This window comes from Amphiprion ocellaris, chromosome 11, assembly GCF_022539595.1.
Source record: "Amphiprion ocellaris isolate individual 3 ecotype Okinawa chromosome 11, ASM2253959v1, whole genome shotgun sequence".
Taxonomy (NCBI): domain Eukaryota; kingdom Metazoa; phylum Chordata; class Actinopteri; family Pomacentridae; genus Amphiprion; species Amphiprion ocellaris.
Window position 1 is genome coordinate 10,507,199 of NC_072776.1, and position 20,471 is coordinate 10,527,669.

Here is a 20,471-nt window from a genome sequence, read left to right on the forward strand (position 1 = left end):
CCTTTAGAAAGCAGAAACTCAACAGTACTCAGGTGACCCTCACAGGCTGCCACCATGAGTAGGGTCCTGCCCTGCTTGTCACTGATGTTTATGTCAGCACCGTGCTGCAACAGCAGCTCTGCAATCTAAGAAACAGAAGAAAAACTGTCAAAGAACAGCTAAATCACCTCTAAATAACCACGTTCCTTCTAATTTAGGTGTTTACTGTTGCGATAAGTTAAAACTAACAGTTTTGACTTCTATGAAAAATAGAGGCCCCATAGTAAGAATTCAATGCAACAAAAGTCAGTACAATTTTTATTACTAAGATGAAAATCTGTATTTTTTTTCAATACTAAATATGCTGGACTATATTTTTGGTGACAAACTCGATAACACATTTCTGGAGAGAAATTCTGCCAGTCTACAGAGTTGTTTTTTTTAGCTGTTCTATGCAGGACTTGTTGCCTTGTCTTTTTTTAAGAAACTCTTGTGTGATTTTGGCATGATGTTATGGAGCTCTATCCAATGTCATATCCCTCTTCTGTCAAGTTCCTGCAAACTGGGAGCCATCTAGTCAGCCAGTATTTTGCTATAAATACAGGAATACATTTTCTCCATCTATAAATGTCATCTCCCCAGCAGCTTTTGTACTCATTCAGGCTAATATCATCACACTCCCACCTCCGTGCTCCAGTGCTGGGACTATGCATCCACTGTGGTAGTCCTGACCAGGTTCACACAAACTCCATCTGAGCCCAACAATTTTATCTGGGTCTCATCTTACCAAAGAATGTGCTTCCAATATTTGTCAGGCTTCTTTTCATGTATTTTTGCAAAGTTTAATCTTTAAGAGCAAGCGAGGTATTTATCTTGGGTGCAGTGTACAGAATTTCATGTCCTTCACACTGTCTGAGCTGTAACGGAAACTCAAATTTCCATTGAAAGACAGTGCTAAGTCTGAAGCATGTGCCTGACTGTTTTTCAGAGCTAAACTCTGACAGTAGCACACTGTATGTAGCATCACTTTAGGGAGGACTGCCATGGTAGCTCTTGTTAGTGGTATTATCGCTTTTTCTATACCTCCTGATTACTGGTATAACTGTGCTACTGATCTTATCGGAACCGTTTTCATCTTTGTGAAGTCTCACATTCAGATTTTTCAACTCCCCTCATCTAAAACTGAAAAAGCTGTGATGTTCACAAGTCATTTGGGGAACATGTTAATGCAATTAGTGTGTTATGTTGTATTGAGTTCCACTTTTGGGGTCTGTATTGTCAATATAATCTCTCAGAAGTGTCTGTTTTTGATTGTTCATAAGATGAAATACTCTACTTGCCAACTTAGAAGTAATAGTCACTGAGAAGTGATTTTGTTTGCAGTCATTTGACATGTAAGTGATTTTTGCACAGGGGTGTACTTACTTTTGTTGTATAATGTACCACAGGCTATATGGCTGAGGCTCAGAAGAAAAGTATCAGAGTGTACTTTTAGTTTGCAGCCGTGAGGTTACTGTGGATATAGACGGACTGAACAAAAGAGTCACTCAGCAGCTCTCACCTGCCAGTGTCCCTGTCTGACGGCACAGAACAGAGGAGACACCCCCCGCCGGTTGACCTGCTGCACCACCGCCCCCTGCTCCAACAAGAAGCTGCAGACCTCCATCTTTCCCCGGCCAGCTGCAGCCGTCAAGGCTACAGTCAGGAGAACAGGACAAACACACACATTTGTTTAGGCTAATATAGGAGTGACTTCTTGCTTAGGCTTGTGCAGCAGAACCAGTTGAGGTGAGGATACAATACAGTGCTAAGATAAGAGTGGAACTTTAAACCACCCCTCTTAACAACACTCTGCTTGAGAGGACCCTGTATGGCAAGAAGATTAGCAAACACAACATGTAGTGTACACAGTTTTACACTGGTAATCTGCAGTATCCCACATCTTTAGTAACGATGGAAAATGGAAAGCTTGGATATAAATACAGACTCCAATCCCAGAATCTCCTGTCTTTTGCAAAAAAAAAAATAAAAATAAAAATAAAACATTTAGCAGAGAAATGCAAGCTAATGTTTGGTGCTAATTGGGTTTAAAAACAGATAATTATATTTATGCTTATTAAACTCATTAAATTCATGCCTCAAGTTCCCTAAGCGTAGCACAGAGATGAGAATTCAGTCATTTTATGCATCAGCAGACAAACATTAGACAACAAAGTCAAATAATTCAGTTAAACACCCATTCTTATTTATGCTATGTATCTTTCTCAAACCAAGATTAGCTGGAATTAACCGTCTAATTAGCTTTAAACAAAGCAAAAAATAATCAAACACTGTATTGAACAGTTCTTGTAAAGAAAAGACAGATTCTTGAAATGCTGGATGCTTACAGTTAGTCAGCAGACGGAGTGGTCTTAAATGAGTGCTGGTTATCCAAACAAAGTGATATCCGCCGAAAAGAATCAGAGCAGATCTGCTCTCACATTCACCTCAGAGATTTAAGGTACCGCTGAGCCTCCATATCTGACTGACATCATCCATCTGGATGAACAGCCATCAGAGCCAAACAACCCCACCCTCCATCTGCTCAAAATATGGATATCCTCACACACTGCACAGAACAGAACAATAACTCCCAGCAGCTAAATTTAGGCTGTTTGTGCTCCAGGGAGCAACATTAGCAGCACTCGGGATGGTCCTAGGTTACAAAGAACACAGAACAGCTGGACGGTTTAGTTTATGTGTGAGAGCGATGCCTGTTTTTGCACAACTCATTCTATTCCTCGAAGTTCTTCAAGTTTAGTGCCATTCCCATGTATTCATGTCAAATTGGTACCATTTATTCAAATCTTCAGTGTCCTCACCAATATTTTTCATACTAGACCATCTCAAAAGTCCTCCTTTTTGGAAAAGGAGCTCTTTTTTCTAACTTTGGTCATTTATTTCTTCAGTCTGACTTGCTGTCCCAGTATTATCAAAGAAGTCTTGCTTTATCTTCTGTTTTGAAAGCTATTCATCAGCCTTGTCCCAGCACCCCTCTGCCAGCTCCTCTAGCTCACCTACACGCTACCTTGACAGTGTCTTGAGGAGGAGATTTTAAATCACTGTCTGATAGTAGATTTACAAGGTAAACACATAATGCCCTGTTCCAACACCCCTGCACCACCAGACAGGAGAAGCTCAAACCAAATCAACAGCAATACACAAGTGAAGATTTGCAGATAAAAAAAAAAACCCTGGAACCTTTTTTTCAACATTGACAAACACCTACAATTCATCTTAACCATAGTTTTGATATTTCAGTTTGCCCTTGCTTCTGTTCTAGTTGCTTAGTCTTCTAATATTTTTCTCAAATTTAGTATTCAGAAATTCATTAAAAAAAATTCAATTAAGTATGATTCAAGGATTGACAAAATGACTCCTGGAAAATTTTAAAAAGCAACACAGACATTGATTTGTAAAATAGCAACTTGCTTTGCATTTAAACAGAACACACACACTCTCTAGGTTTTGCCTCTACCTTTGTGGAATTTAAATGATGTCTGAAAACAGTTTCTTTTACTTTTTACTTCATATATACACTCAGAAATGACAGAGTACAAATAAGCAAAATTTCCGAGGCTTAGAAAGGCTTCTTTTAATAAAGGCTTTTTAGGGTTTTTAAAGAAAATCTAATTTAATTTTGTATTTACAAGTGTAGTAGTTTAAAATGTAAGATTCATGACACAGTGTTACATGTGCTTCATGAATATCAACTATTTTGTACACATAAATAATTTACAATAATCTGGAGATGTAGCTTTTCATCAAAAAAGGTAAACAGTGTTGGTTTCAATGCACAAAGTAAAAGCACAGGTGTTTTACCCCTGATGCAGGAATAATGTGCAATTGTTCTACCTGAGCCACCTGAGCATATCCACAAATACAGTAGCTGTCTACTACCTAATGCTGCTCTACAATTATACAGTATAAACACTTGCATTGTATATTCAATGTATTCACTGCTTGTCTTCTCCATTTAAGCCTTTGTAACTACTAGAGGAGGCAGTCAGGCTTTCTCTAATACCTGGAGATCACTCACTCCTGAAGCCATGTGTTGAGAAGCACTAAGAAAGCCTCATCAGGGTTTTAATTTAAATGGATTATTGCCATGACAACACGGTCTAACAACAATATACAGAGTAGTAATCCTCTTTTTACTGCATTCATCATAAAAGGTAGAACCAAAAACGCACAAATTATAACATAGTATGTTATTTAGACATGATTGCACTTTTGCAGCATAAAAATGTGTTCGTCTCAGCCTTGAGCCAGTCCTGCTGCTGTGTGTTTACAACAACTAGAATGATTCTGTGCTGTTAAATCACAGTTCTTTGCATAACAGGGAGGGGTTTTGCATCTTAAGAGGGGATTTTAAAAGATGGAGCTTGCACAGATGTACAATCCAATCTGCCTCTATTTAAACACAGGAGACAGCGGACCTATTTGCATTGAGATGTGATATTTCGCTGAATTTTAAATATGCCATAAAGTTTCACAGGTTGTTATCTGAGAGCTGTTTCAGAAACAACAACGAATGACCGGTTTTCAAGGGGATATTTCGGAAACTTTGTCATTTTTGAGATTCTCTGCATCAGAGCAGAAGGACTGGATTATTAAACCTGCGGCTGAAAAGTACAAAAGGGATTTGAGGTGAAAGTGTGATTTAATATATTGCTCAGTGCTAATCATTTCTGGTGTTTGGATCGAGTCAACAGGAGCCGAGTCATTCTTGCTTTCTTGTACTCAATTCCATGCAGACAATGCTGCATCTCTACCTGTAATACACCACTGTAAATATGCAGAAATATTCCCCCTTTTTTTTCCCAAGCCTGACTCAGTGGACCGAAATCTAGATTATGGTCATAATTGTGTTTACTAATTTGTTCCCTCTGAATAAAGATGAGCCAGACTTTCATTTTAAATCACTGCCAGGTGGGTGCAAATATACTTAAATATGCCAAAGGTTTAGGACTCACTTTGTTTCAGGTCAGTGGTGCCACAGCTTCACACCGTCCTGTGACCAGCTATTTCATTATTTATGAAGCAGTGCCAAGAGGTGATGGCGGTAATTGAACATCCACTTTATAAATAGAGCTGAGAGGTAAATAATGGACAGCTACAGGTGGCTCCAGTGTTTAGGAGAGGTTGATTACTGTTTGGTCTCCAAACTGCAACTGATTGGTTGTATTATTTCAGGTATGAGTGATAATTGTTTCGAAGATAGTGATCTAATGTCACTTTCAAAATGGTGCTGAGAGGGACAGCCACAGGCAAGCAAACAACTACAATTTCTGCGACGTTTTCATAGCAACATTTGCACAAATGTATTTATACAAGCAGCTACTATCAGTATCATTGAAGCTCCAATAACATCTGATTTATATTTCTGGATATTTCTGAGAAGAAGTCTTGTGTCCCAGGACTGTAAAATGGTCTGAAGTCCAGCAGTCAATTATCAGGACACAAGCACCACTTAACCACATTGTGGACAACCTCTCCACTAATAGGCTGACCTACATTCCTGCAGCATCAAACCTTCAGAGCTAAATCCTCCTGGCTCAGAACTGAGATGGACACAGACTATTCTTAAAATTCTCATTTTTAAAAATCTATTCTTGTGCGAACACACACAAAAAAATCATCAAACTGTTGTCAAATAAGACAGGATGCTATTTGAATATTTATAGCTCTGAAACACTTAACGCTCAGGGCAGAAGCTCACGCAGAAGATGAGAGTCAACATTTCAAACGTGTCCATCATTTTGACATATTCTACACTAATGTACTAATATCATAAATAATACTGTCGCTCTCACACTGTTCGTGTTTAGAGTTTACATAAATTATCAGAAGTATTTTTAGGACCTAAACAGGTGACTGGAAAATAAAGCACAGTTCTGTTTTTGGTTCATCTATATTTAGTATGTGGATTTCTAGAAAAAAAACCGAGGCTGGTGCTTGTGAAAAAAAACAGGTTATGACCAAATCTTTTTGTACATTGGTGACAACTGTAATATCACTGCAGAACATTTTTCAGCACAACACCCTTAGAAACGCAAAAACATAAATATAGAAGTCACAATGCCTGGACCCTTTCAGGCAGGTATGGTCTTGCAGTCTACTGTGTAATTTATGTCAAACTACGTTCATGTACACGTCGTACACCTGACAGCCACCTCCTGCTTTTATAACTTTATGTTGTTTCCTGTTATGCCATATGGCTTTTTTTGTACACTATTTCCTCAGGCCATTTCAAATGATAGCAAACTTTTTGAACCTGGAAAGCATGTCATCTTTAAAAATAATTGCCAAAATTACACCATTTATCCTAGCTACAAATTGTAAACATAAAAAGAATCGTCACATCGACTCGTTGATCTGTGATGTGCCGTTCCTGAAGCTTAAAACCACGATGTTTTATTAAAATCACTTTCTAAATGTCGCTTTTGTAAATTCTCCAAGAATAAACTGTTTGCAACAACCACATTTTGTAAAAAACAGAAAACTCTGTGCTTCTTTTTGCAACAGTGAAGCAACCAATGGCTCAACTGAACTGAACAGAGAAGCAAGGAAAGAAATGATTGTAGAAAGTAGTAAAATATCTATGGTATGTAAAGCCATCATTTTGTACCAGAATTCGTAGCACCCGTTGGCACTTGGAAAATGTTGAACATGTTGATTCCAGGTTTTTTCCCCCCAATTTTTGTAAAATATATAATCAAAAAATAAAAATCAGCTTAATACATGTCATGCACAGAAAACATTTTTTGGTTTTCTCTGCTTCTAGTCATGGTTCTGCTGTTGTCATGGAGGTGCTGGACTTTATATTGCAATGAAAAAAATAAGAGTAAAAATGTGAACGGTGCACAAAAAAATGCCCAGAAACTGCTTGGGCTTCAGAGGGTTGATCCAACTTTCAAATAGTCTACAATACCTTCTCAGATAACAAGGTTAAACTAATAGCAACAGCTACCGGCACACATTAAAATTTAAGTGCGACACATGGTTAAACAATTATTATTCAATACACCTTGTATCCTAAACGTGACTAGAAATGTATAAAACAGATGCTGGTGGTAGTGTCTTAACATAAAGCACCAGGGGAATACTGTTGCTGAAATCCAGCAGCTTATTGGAAAACAACTCTTCAAATGAAATGCTGTGCTGACCAAACTGAGTGGAATCCCACATGACATCAATATGTAATGTTTTTACCAGAACATGCAGAACAAGAGAACTTATCACAGCCATAGAAATATACACACATTTGGGCTGAGTGACCTCTTCATCGAACAAAGAGCATCGCTGTGCAGAGCAAAGATACAGGACTTTCCACTGCAGCATTCAATTACAGCAGTGTGGTCCAGAATGCTAAAACAGCAGGCGATAATACAAAAGAGTCATGTAATGCAAAAAGATGGATGAGAACATACCTGTCTCTCCCCACAGAGTGTCATGACTATCAATTTGCACAGCATGGTCATTATTCAACGCCAGCAAGCCCCTCACAACCTGCCAAAAATAAACTGAGATTAATGACGTACCGTTTCAGCATAAGATATCAAATAAACCTTCGAGAGGTTACAGTATACAAAATGCAAATTTGAAGCAGAATAACAACTAAAATGAGATGCCTCTACCCAAACAAATGATTATAAATTAATCACAGTAGAGCAGAGAACTTCTGGACCCCGAACCGCTATATGAGGTTATGTGAGTTCAGTCCAATCTGATTAATAGCTGAACTTTAACAGGGTCTCGTTCTACATGCAGGTTGACAGCTTAGCTTGGCCCAGTTCTGTTATTCGAAGCCAGGCCTCGCGATCCCATTCCAGCTAATGAGGAAGCCAAAATAAACCCCGACTCTACATCGCACCTGGGCAGCTAAACGCACTGCAATGTGATTGATCCCCGAATCCTGCAATCAGACGTGCAACCGCTAAAAAGCCCCTTAGACTTTAAGTCATCATCGCTGAGAACACGATGTGCTCAGATTTTATCTACAGTTCCCTCCGCTCTTTAAAAACTCAGAAATTCTTCGTGGAAGGCTGCTATGAAAATTTTATGTGGAATGGAATTTCTGCAATACACAGAATGGATTTTGTATGTGTGGGTCAATAGACATTTTTCTCTTTCAAATACAGTACAAAGAAGGACATAAAAAACCTCACCTAAGGTCTTATTTTAATAACATCCTCAGGTTCATTAATTGTTTTTATGAATGCAGAGGCTTTTAGTGTGTGCCAAGTAAAATATGTACATATATATATGTGTGTGTGTGTCAGTCAGACCTGTGTGTGTCCCATGCTTGAGGCTGCAATCAAAGCCTGCTGCAGAGCTTTGTTCTTCAGAGAGCAGTCCTGCTGCTGCCCCTCAGCACTCCATTCCAGCTCCAGCAGGAACTGAATAATCTCGGGGTGTCCTCGCAGTGCGGCGTGGACCAGAGCACACTGGCCACTCTTATCTACATGGTCAACCTGGCAGAAATACAAGATTCTTGGTTTTAAGCACAGAAACGCAGTAAACAGAAGTGCTGCATCAGTACAGCAGGTAGATATCTATCTGGGCAGCTAGCCACGGCCTGAAGTCCAATGTGTGTAATCACAAGGTAGATAGTTACAGCGATAGAGTTACAATAGCAAACTCCTCACCTTGGCCCCCCTCTTACAGAGCAGCATGACTAGTCCCAGGTGTCCTGCAGCTGCTGAGAAGCAGAGCGGATTCATACCATTTTCTGACACAACATCAACACTGGCGCCAAACTCGAGCAGAAGCGAGGCAATTTCCTGATGACCAAGGTGGCACTGGACGCAAAGCACCGGGGCGTTGTTCAGGACTTCTGTGCGGTAATTCACGTTTGCTCCACCCAGCATCAGCAGACGGCTTACCTGATTAAACAAATGAAAATGCAAACACAGGCAGGTGGTGTTGGAACAATGTTATCAAAGTATTACCATCTGTGCGCTTGTATTATCTGCACACAATTCTCTTATATTGCATTTAAAAGCTCTTTTATATAAATGCCAATAAAATATGTCAGTTAATATTTGATTTTAATGAACTGAAAATACATGTAATGGCCAAAATGATGTAAGGCAAAACTGACATTAACGTGCGAGATTTAGCTATATTTAACCAAATGCAGGGTTCTAGATGATTTTTTACTGGTAGCATTGGTGCGACCAACTTGGCATACTTGGCATAAAACATTGCTTGCTAAACATTTTTTAAAACCGATAGACACTACAATTTACCAATGTTCCCTAAACGCCCCACATTGCAGGCTGCGGTAGCTGCGGTGTTTATGCAGGTATTTGGCCAAAATTACTTTGAAAAGTGTAAAAAAAATGGGGCATTCTAATGTCAGATTTGACCAAGATGAACTAGTGATTTTTTTCTACATGCGCTCTTTTCTATGAATGTGCTCCGTATTTCACGAGAAGATTGCATTTTTAAGTGTAAATACCACAGTTCACTGAAGTTATAAAAGTACTATTTCCCACCACTGTGATTAAAACAGAAGCTGTCTGTACCAGTTACTGCGACACAAGCACAGCTTAATGATCATCATGCAGTAGCACAATGCGACCACTTGGAATTTTAACTCGCACACTATCAAAAAAAGGTTGCAAACGCGACCAATTTGGTGGCAGTCTGGAGCTCTGACATGAATCCTTATGCACTCACTATTTAAGTTAAGACAATAAATTTTTTGCTCTTATGACTCAAGAATTTTTCTAGATGACTACTGTATGTCACTGACTAATTTAAACAGCAGCAGAATTATCTGCCTGTAATTCATTTCATAGCTCATTGTGATGCCCCTTCTGCCTCAGTTGATTCTTGGGATTTTTCTCCAAGCAAAGGTCAGACACCAAATAAAGTGGTCACAATCTACTGAATGCAATTACTACGTGTGTTATTCTCTTCCATGATGAGGAAATCAATAATAAACGCTTAGCCAAACAGAACCAAATGAGTATTCAACAACACGAGATGAAACTGTGTGTTATTTGTTGGCTCCTCGGTAGAACAAATTAAGAGCGAGGACAGAGCAAGGTCATTCTGTAAATGCCTCTTTGAGTGATTTTCCACGTATACGCAATAACTCGCAAATAGACAACAAGTGATGGAACCCTGCTGAAACAATAACGCTAATGGCAAAGAAAAACGGAGGATAATTTCGCTTCAAGACAGAATACATCATTTTGACATAATAGCGTTCCAGGAAAGGCCAATGATTATGTCCCCCCAAGACACAACTTGAAGGTGGTACATAGGCAATTGTCTTATGTTAGAAGCGTAATAGGCTCTACTGCTGAAATTAGCATTAGTCAAATTAGTGATAATAAAGGACCACTGATAATTACCCTTCCCTGCATGGAACTGCAGAAGCAACAAATTAACAGTGAGGGGTTAAAAGTGTAGCTGAATGTTTAAATAAATAATACAGCCAGATTAGAAATTATGTTTAGTGTAAAAAAGTTAATTTCTGAATGACTTTCTGTCCTTCGTTTATCTTGCATTGACCTTTTAATACACATTTCCTATTTTCTTCTTCCTGGTCACATGTCATCAGTTATCTACTTCCCAATTTCCTCTGAACACTTTTAATTTTCCATGTTGCTTATATTAAAATGAAAATGTCTGGGCAATATCTGGTGGATAATTGGCTATTCACTCTGTGTAACAGGGGATTGACTATACCGGTCTGGAAAAAGTCAGTCACTTCATGGAAATGACATCAAGCAACAAGAAATGTAATTTAAAGGCTACATGAAAAAGAATACTTATACAAAACTAAAAACAGCCAAGACTGCAAATCCATGGCATTTCATAAATTACTTTCCAATTTTATCATCTAATCAGCTGTTGGACTGATTGTTCCACAATCATCTGACACTGCAAACATCTTTACCTTGACATTGGGTGTGTACAGGTTTCTCAGGGAGGCCAAGGCTGCAGAAAGGCCATCAGCACTGCAGCTAATCCACAAAGCCTGCAGCACACTGGATGACACGCCTGTTTTCTTACTCAGACCCTGCACACACACACAAATGCATATATGAATACACAAACACGCATAAGTAACATCAGGGAACCTGAGCTGCACAAGCTGTCAGTGTTTCTCTCTACATCTCATGGCTTATCCTCTGGTTAGCCATTGTCACAATACATAAGTACAAAGTGAACACCAGGAAATTCCTGCAAAGGATGGATTTCAAATGAGGATTAATGTGTAGAGCATGTAGGTTTCAGAGATGTACCTTGAAGATGTGTGCTTTGAGGATGTGATGTCCCAGCTCCATTGTCTGCTGACGGTTCAGTTTCCCCTCTTGGCGGGATAACATGAACGCCATGAGAGCGTGGCCGGTCCTGGGTTAAAAAACAACAGATAAGATACTCAGCTGTCAAGACTAAGAGTGACTGTTCATTTACTTATTTGTTCTGGTGAGGAGTAGCAGCTTGGCATTGTCACAGACAACTATTTTATTCTGTGCTGGTGTGAATAAGTTTTAAAAATGCTGGGCAATGCCCCACTGAAGGATGGAGAAGAGTGTAAAACCCCTGGGTTCCCCTATCCTTCATTCTGGCACTAATTAATGCAAAACTTCATTAAAAGCGTATGCATGATTGCAGATCACTTTGATCTGGTTAAAATTCCCTCCATTTGTGCTCAGGCACAAACAGAGAGGCACTGCAGCAAGCTTTTGTCTGCATGTGCATCTCCTGAGCCAGACTACGAGCCTTTGTTTTTTTAATGATGCAGTTGGACGGCTGTGAATGACCAGAATATGAAGCTCAGCTCTGGTCCATTCATATTGTGTGAGCAGAGGTGAGCAACATGGAGGGAAAAAAAGCAAGTCGAAGTGACATCATTCAACTTATTAAGTGTTAATGACTAAAATCTCTAATATATTTGCAGCTCGAGAATTACAATTAGGTAGCACTACTGATGTAGATGAGCCTGTTTCATAGGGCAAGAAGAGCACAGCAATACAGTCATAGCTGGAATACGCAACAGATTCATACAACAGCATGAATTATGTAAATGTTTAGGCTAACATTTTCCCATACTAAATTATTCAGTTTTGAAAAAAAATACTTTTATTTTAGTCTGCTTCTTGAGGTCTGATTTATAGCTTACTGCATGTACAGTAAACACTGGTGGAAGCACACACTAATAAACGTATTATTTATTAGGCTTTAAATCCAACCATGTGATTATACATTTTCAAGTAGTCCGCTTATAGAGGCACATTGTAGTGCGTGTCAGTAGTGTCCTTGTAAATAGTTTTTTACTCGTAATGAATTGAAACGTTGCTATACAGTACATTAAGAACTGCATTACAAATAGATGGCTGTTACGATTGCAATAAATACCTGGAACACCTCAAAAGCAATTTCCATCTCAGAAATGAGTCATGCTGTATTTTTTGATTTGAGCATTCTACTTACCCATAACACACACACACACACTAATCATTGTAGTTTACTTTGCATTTCAAACAGCAGCCATGATTCACACACTACACACAGCTAAATGCAGAACCACACTGAGATGGAAAAAGTTCAAGCACAAAAAATAGAATTTGTTTGTGGATTTGTCTGTGTCTATTGTTTTTACTCAAAGGGACACAACTCAAACAGTGCTCCCGGCTGCACTCAAATTATAGTTAGGACATTCTTCATTAGCATTACTTCAACTACTGTCATGTTGTTATCATTATCTCTTAATTTGTACTCTTCTGCGGATTGTTTGAGGTCTAATTGTGATGCATTGCAAGAATATTTTCTAAATGCATTACAGACTTGTAATGCCAGTAATAGAAGTCCATATACATGAAGGAGAGCTACTGAGTCATTGCATTTGCTTACAAAGCTGGGGACTGACCTGGGGTCACAGAGGAAGTCCGTACTCTCTCCATCAGCTCTCCACACCAGCCACTCTCTGAAGGAGGGGTGGCAAAACATCCGTGTCTTGTCCCGCCGTTTGATGAGGAAGCATGAGAGCAACTCCATGCGTTGTTGAAAGTCCTCCCATTGCAGCTCCCCTTGGATGAAGCCGGCGTTGATGGCCTGGAACAGCTGCTCATCAGTCAAAGGGTGCAGTGAAGCAAGTGCCACATTGAGAATGGGCAGCGAGCGCTCAAAGGCTGAATTGGTCATGAATTTCATGTTGCACTGTAACTGGTACAGTTCAGCCAGGGAAACGGGCACAACTTTGTAGCTGGCACTTTTGATCACAAGGTGTCCCCTCTCAAACAGGTCCATGGTGAGTTTGAGATACAGGTAGGAGCCCTGGCTGCGTGAGATCAGGTGGCTACTGAGCTTGCCAACTGTGAGAGGGTCTGCTTTTCCATTTAGGTTAATATTGTTCATGATGTCCTTGCTGCCATTGATACGGTATTGGATATATGCATTTAGGTCGTTGCTTATCTCTTTGTTGTCAGAAAAATCATCCAGGGAGATCTTAGAGAAGGGCAGAAGGCTGGTGATCTCCTATGGAAAACAGAGTGAAGGTGGTCAGTGACATAAAAACTTATATTTGAGCTGCGTAATTTCTTTCTCATTGAAAAGCTGCCTACATTAATGGCTGAATGTAACAATATAATCTCAGACCCAATAAGTAATATTCTATTTAGTTTCTGCAATATAAATTGTATTCCTTAATACCAGCCCAGACAAATAGAAGCATTATGAAGAAAAACATTCTTCACATCCTGAGCTTCCATTTAAAAAGAAGATATCTGCTTGTGTGTGTTTATTATCAGCTGAGCTTCTTTGAACAGTAGGGAACCAAGCCCGCTGAGCTATCAGGCCAAAGCAGACACTTGTTACTGTTGGAAATGTGGCTATGAGGAAAACAGGACTGGGAAAGTGAGTATTAAGAGGCAGGGGATGGATGGGATGGCGGCTAGCAGGCAAGCAGAGGTCTGAGCCAGAGCTTACATTTCAATCTATGTCCTGGGGGTCGGACAAATCAATGCACCTTAATCCTCCAACCCTCTGCCTGTCTGAGGCTACAGAAACATTGCCTCAGTGAGATAACACTTCTCTCTTCCTCATCATGACAAGCTACAGACACATTCAGACACACATGTATCCCCACATGCACAGACTCAATGAAATGTGCGGACCATAATCCACAAGATGGGTGAAGTGCAAGCAACACCTCACAGATATGCCAGATATTAGTCTGGCAGGCAAAGGCCAATGTTCTGAACACTTTCTCCAAGGTGAGATCCTATTTGTCTGGACAAAGCACAAAACAACAGCATGACACTTTCATCTAACTTCTATGCACAAGTATGGCTTTGTGATTTCAAATAAGAAGTATTCTCATGGCTTTATCTGCAAAAGAGCATCATCTGGCCTCACAACTGCCATATGGAATATTCCTCCTTTTATATATGTGTCAAATTAGAAAGTAATGTGATAGATAAGCTTTACTTATTCGCTGAGATCTCACACACTCACACACAAACTAAAACAATCACACATATTACTAAAAATATGAGACAGTAGGGCCTTAAAGTCAAGGAATTAAGTGTCTGTAACTTCAAAACCCGGTACGGCTTATGCCAGTAGCACGGTGTGAAGCACAGGAAACCAGTCTTTCTCAGTTCAGAGTTTGTATCTGCGAAGCACAGACAGCAAAACCTTATAAATGAAGACGCAGGTACACTGGTGCCTTCTAGATGCCAGCGATGCTCATCCAACCTTTTCATTTAAGTTAGAGTGCTGAGTGCAATAGCTGTCTGCAGTAATGAATGTAATGGCACAGTGGCAGACAGCGTTGGGTGATTAAAGTGTAGAAGCACCAGCATGAGCATTCAGCAATCCACTGTAGACAGTATGGTGACTTGTATATAGTCTTTTCACAGAAATGTTTTCAACAAAGTGCACTGAGTGCAGTCAACTATAATATCCAACAGAATCTTTTCACATCATAAAGTGATCGCGATGAATTAATAAAAGTGTATAAGAAGTGAATACAAAATATCCTCATTACAATATATTGATTTAACACACACAGATGTTGCCAAGAACTGAATAATAAATGGTTCACAGTTGAAGGATAAAAACAAATGGACTAAACTTGCTTTATAATGCAGTGCATACTGATGGACAGTACTCAAGGCCTGGCTTCTGCCTGAGCATTAATAACATAAATTTTGAATGTCAGTCAGCAGCCACATTATTATCCCAGGCTCAGTGCTTCATCCCAGCAAAGAAAATCAGTTGTCGTGTGGCTCATCAGGCATGTCAAAGCCTCAGCCAGTGCGAGTTCAACACAAGCCCAGAACATCTCTGTAACTGGGCAACCCTGTGTCACCAAGCTAGTCGGCTCAAAGTGATTGACTGCTCTTTCCTGCCATGCAGTCTTGATTCCCGGGTCACTGCATGTCAATTCTTTCTTGAATGTTCCTGGATATGCTCGACTCTATAGCGGGTGGAATATGACAAGCAGGAGCAGCTCAGGAAAACCTTTCAACTTTCACACTTGTCAAAATTTACAGGGTCTGATGTCAGTTAGTAAGCATCTCGAGGAGTGGCAGCAGATCCAACTTGATGTCTGTTACATTATATAAGAGATTTTTTTTTGGTTATATTTCCCATAACATAAATAGTTTAATTTGAAATGTTTACTGTTTTTAAATGACAGTGAACATTCTGAAATTTTTCAAAAAATGTTTATCTGGCAAGAGTAAACAAGCTCAGTGCACAGTTTTTTAGTAATGATTTCTTCCTTACCAGCAAGTTTACCCGGACAGTGACCACCAGTTTAAGCCAGGGGGGGAACTTGGCAATGATCTTAGTGATGAAGGAAGCAATGGTGTCTCCGTAGTCAGGCTTATGGAACTCTGCTTCATTCAGTCCATCTATCAAGATAATGTGGTCCTCCTCTGGAATTCTCCGCTCTGTAAACACATATAAAACCCACCAATGTTAAAATAATGTGGCGTGAGGTACAACTCATAGCAGTATTACCTCAACCACATTGTGATGTGATGAAAGTGCAAAGAGGAGCTTTATTTCAATGCAGTAAATAAACCTGGCTCCCTTAAACATGTGGTGAGAGTGAATAGTAAGGGACTTTACTGAGATTCATCAGCTATCGAGCCACTTCCCCTCTTCAATCCCCAACGAAATGTCAAGCTACATTTGCTCTGTAAAAAACGGTAAATATTTTCAGTGGCAGCTGGTTGAGGTCCTCTGTGAAATTACGGAAAATAAAAATGGTGCTGGTATTTGGCAAGCATCAAAGTCCTATTTGGCATTCCTGTAACATCGACAAACTTGAGCGTCCTTTTTGTCCAAAGCAACTTGGCATTCAGTCCTTTCCTCGAGGACACATCAACATGAATCCACACTTCCAGAACTGGAGGAGAATACTTAGAAAGACAACAGTACAGAGAGGTATTGTATGTGAGGCAAGAAGGAATCAAAACTGCCAACTTCTAAGCTCTGTTCTCTGATCGGATTATCAAATCTTACGAAGTGAGGTGTCGATATCTTATACTGTGAACATTATCTCTGTAACAATAATAATGTTTTCAGGGAGATTTTCCACCTGCAGGGGTTTCAGATGGCCTTCAAAACCACAAACTAGAACGTCAGACAAGTACACTCTGGAGTATTATTGCAGCTTTGGCAGAGTAAAACAGTAAATGAGCAATTTGGGACACAACCAAAGAAGCTTACATGAATGAAATAACAGAATCTAAGACTAAAATGTTTTACCTTTACGAAGGTTGGCTAATGGCTCCAGGACTCCTCTCCGGAAAGCAGCCATAGGGTCTTGAACACAGGAGCGCAGACTGAGCATGCTCTGGAGGTGGGGCTCTTTCAGCAGCAGCTCTCGATATGCACTGAGCTGATGTGCTCTGCACAGTAGGGCTGCGATGCTATGTACAAATTCTGGTACCAAGCAAGTGTATGTGTTATCTGCCTGGCAATAATGATACGCCACCACCTGGAACACAAAGGGAAAAATAGACAAACAGGTGATGGCAGGGTTTTTGAGATTTAGGAAGAATCATGAAAATGTTAAGAGTTATAGATTAAAAGTGTAAATTAGTTTTGGCTTGACAAATAATAATGCAAAGCTGGTAAGATTGAATTTGCACAAGTCAACAACTCCAGTGACAAATATGATGAAACAATAAGCCTGATGCCTTTTCCATGCTTTTTAAAAAATATACATAGCCTCCAAAAGGCCACATACAATCTCTTCAGCTAAGTTAAGAACATAGTTTTATCCACCCTAGTCCACACAAAAGGGATGATGAAGTAACTGGGCAATGGCTGACCACCTCGGATAAACTCTTTAAATTGGAGCCAGTAGATCCCGGGTGGAGTTCTAAAAGAAGAGTGTTCTGTGTGAGCAGGCTGCTGCAGTGTTCCAAGGAGGTCTGATTTAATAGGAAAGAGAAGGGACAGAGGTGGGAAAGAAGGGGAGAGAGAGGCTCTTGGGATGTATGACTCTGTACTAATTACAGTCCAACCTGGAGGAGCTGACACACTTCCAGGGGCAGCAGGAGGAGGAGCAGGTGACCTGTTCCTCTGCTGGCTCTACCTCTGCTGCTGCTGCTGCCTATTACTCCATCAGCAATGATGACCAGCTCCTGGAAAAGTTACTGACTAAAGCCTTGAGGTATCAGGCTTTTCAAAAGAATTTTCAAGCATGCTGTGAATTAAAAATGTTTGGACCTAACTTTCCACCAAGCCATACCACTCAATTCTGAATGTGTATTTATATATCCTTCTATGGTTTAAAAAAAACAAAAAAAAAACTAAATACATATAATCCATGTGTGCTAATAAATACACCATAACAGTTGAAGACAGAGCGAGATAAGAGAGGACTGTAAGACTTACATAAGCAAACAAACCAATACAACTCAGTCATCAGCACGCACACAATTACCAGCATTTTCTTCTTTTGCTGTCAACAATTTTAGAGGTCTGGAACTAGTTTAGGGAGGGAAAATATGTGGTAGTCAGTCAGAGAGAACTGAAACTAAATTAAACCAAAAGAAAAAGATTACAACTGATTCATATGACCTTTCTAAAACTGTCAATTTTTACACTGCAGTGGACTTTCTGATGCACAGGATCTTTGTACACCTACATTAAAAGTGTTATCCACAACAAAAAAGACTATAATGTGGTGGTTTATCCCAACAGAAGCAAATGTCGGAAAGAACACAGACTGTGGAAAATTGTTGTATTAGATCACAGTATTTGTTACACAAGTTGGCTGTTTTATCAGAAGGATGTCGTAATAAAGCAACAGAAGAAAGCTGTTGAACTGTGGCCGGCAAATATAGAAAATTAAAATAACTTGATGTTTGTATAACACAGTAACTCTTGATGGGCATCTTACTGCATCGATTATGTATTATAGCATACAAGTCATTGGAGTCAACTGCCCCAAAGAGCAACATGAATTTCACCACATGATGCAACATTCTGTAGTGAACCTGCAGTAGTTAATCTACAGGCATAACAACAAATTTATGTTGAGAAACAATGCTGCAAGTGTGTCTGTGTGATGGAAGCAAGATAGAAAACTTGTGATACACCATAAAATGTAATAGCCTCTGTGCCTCTGTTATGAGAGCACTTTTAAATCAATGATTAAAAAGAACTGGCAAAATTTGACAGAAGCTGCTCAGTGTTGCATCAGTGTTCACACATCACAGGAGCAGAGGCCCTGTGAGAGTGCCTATTGGAAACATTTTACACAATAATTGGCTCAAGAGATATTGCTTGGGTTTTACAGACATTTAGATGAACCTCGGTGCATGAAGTTGGCTGCCTGGTGCATGGATCGTCCCATAGGCAGAGGCAAACTGTGCAGCATTGGGCTCATGCACCATGTCACTACTTAGGAGGCATCCCTGACAGGGTAAGAGTGTTAAACCCTGAAGGCGTTACAAGGACACATGGCTGTAACAAGTAACACTGATATAAGGACAAAGCAGGGTAATGGCAGATGTCCAGTCCAGTGAAAAAGTACCATTAAAAGCTGTCACCCACCACAGGAGCTTACAATGTACAATTACACAGCTATTCAAATCAAGGAAATGTCATTGAGAATAAGGCCAGACAATATAGCTAAAAAAAAATACGACGATAAAAATGTTTCATTTCAGTTCATACTGGTAATTACTGACCATTTTCAATTATCTCTTTTTTATTTTATAAAAAAAAAAAACCTAAGAGAAAATGGCTTGCTTTGAATTGAACCACTCTATTTTGAATTTAGGCAAGTTAGATTATTTATCAAGGTACACAGCTAATAGTTTTAATGCTCTCACAAGAGCAAAAAACATGGCGGTTTGCATCTGATGCATTTAAGTGAAACTATAGAAAATTCTATCAAACTGTTCTCTTATTTATTTTGATTAGCTGTCTACTGCCTGATGCATTGCTACCGTTTTATCACCCAGGCCAATTTGAAAATCACAAATCTCCGAAACACAGCACTCCCCAGAATTCCCTGTAACAACTGTCAGCAGCCGTAGCAATGCCAAAGTTATTAAATGTGAGTTTCAGTCAGCTGTGAATATTTCTAAAATGTACTGAATATGCAGGAATCGCATGCTGCAATACTCAGTGGCGTTCTTTCATAAACAGCATACAAGAACAGGTGGAATCAATAGTCAGAAACAGAACTGAGGACCAAAATGGAACTTTCTACAGATGTAGAACTAATAACTATAAAACAAATTGACACCTACAAGCAGTAAATCCATGAGCATAGTCAAAATGCAGTAAGGATATTGTTTTTTACTTGTACAGTGAGGATTTGTCTGCCCACAGAATATTTTTGTTAGAGAAAGATGTGCAGAGATATGGTCTATGCCTGGTATGTCTGTTTATATCTTTGCTGCCAACTCTAAAGCAGACAAGTGGTGTACAATAGTGATGAGAGTGGAGCTGACCAAAATACAGAAACATTCAAATTCTTCACTTGGTACTATACATAAAGAAACTGAAATATGCTTGTTGACATCTATACTTTCTTTCCAAGAGATGTCTGAGAGGATCCATACCAACGTCTAGATTTCTGTTAGACATGAAGCTACAGCCCACAGCTAATTAGCTTCAAAAATACTAGAAACAGAGGGATGCAGCAAAATCCACAAACCCGAACCCAAAAATACATCTGTTTAGCATTTGCAAAAAGTGCGAAAACAATTTGTTTACCCTGAAATCATTCCACCTTACTTTGCATCTGCACTGTATAGCCTGTCATCCTGATTAGACACACCCTACAAGACACAAAACTCAACTTTTTAGGCCCTTCAAATTATGTGTGTGTGCAGAACAAAGAAACAGCTGTTGTAAGTTAAAATTAATTACCTTATCAGTGCTTGTATTTAATTAAAACTACATCAATATGTATAAGTTAGTTACTCATAAGTTTCATGGCTGTT

The 20,471-nt window shown here is 39.5% G+C and overlaps 1 protein-coding gene across 3 annotated transcripts in view; it reads right to left on the reverse strand.

Moving 5' to 3' along the window:
* Positions 1 to 20,471, reverse strand: part of tanc1b (tetratricopeptide repeat, ankyrin repeat and coiled-coil containing 1b) — a 105,529-nt gene that overhangs the window by 5,121 nt on the left and 79,937 nt on the right. For all 3 annotated transcript variants that reach the window (XM_055014916.1, XM_055014914.1, XM_055014915.1), the window contains exons 11-20: positions 16,768 to 16,999; positions 15,778 to 15,944; positions 12,914 to 13,521; positions 11,286 to 11,394; positions 10,937 to 11,059; positions 8,670 to 8,906; positions 8,310 to 8,495; positions 7,452 to 7,530; positions 1,541 to 1,674; positions 2 to 125 (exon numbers count right to left, since the gene is read on the reverse strand). In XM_055014916.1, the coding sequence (XP_054870891.1) occupies positions 2 to 125; positions 1,541 to 1,674; positions 7,452 to 7,530; positions 8,310 to 8,495; positions 8,670 to 8,906; positions 10,937 to 11,059; positions 11,286 to 11,394; positions 12,914 to 13,521; positions 15,778 to 15,944; positions 16,768 to 16,999 (1,999 nt within the window). The remainder of the gene's footprint in view (position 1; positions 126 to 1,540; positions 1,675 to 7,451; positions 7,531 to 8,309; positions 8,496 to 8,669; positions 8,907 to 10,936; positions 11,060 to 11,285; positions 11,395 to 12,913; positions 13,522 to 15,777; positions 15,945 to 16,767; positions 17,000 to 20,471) is intronic.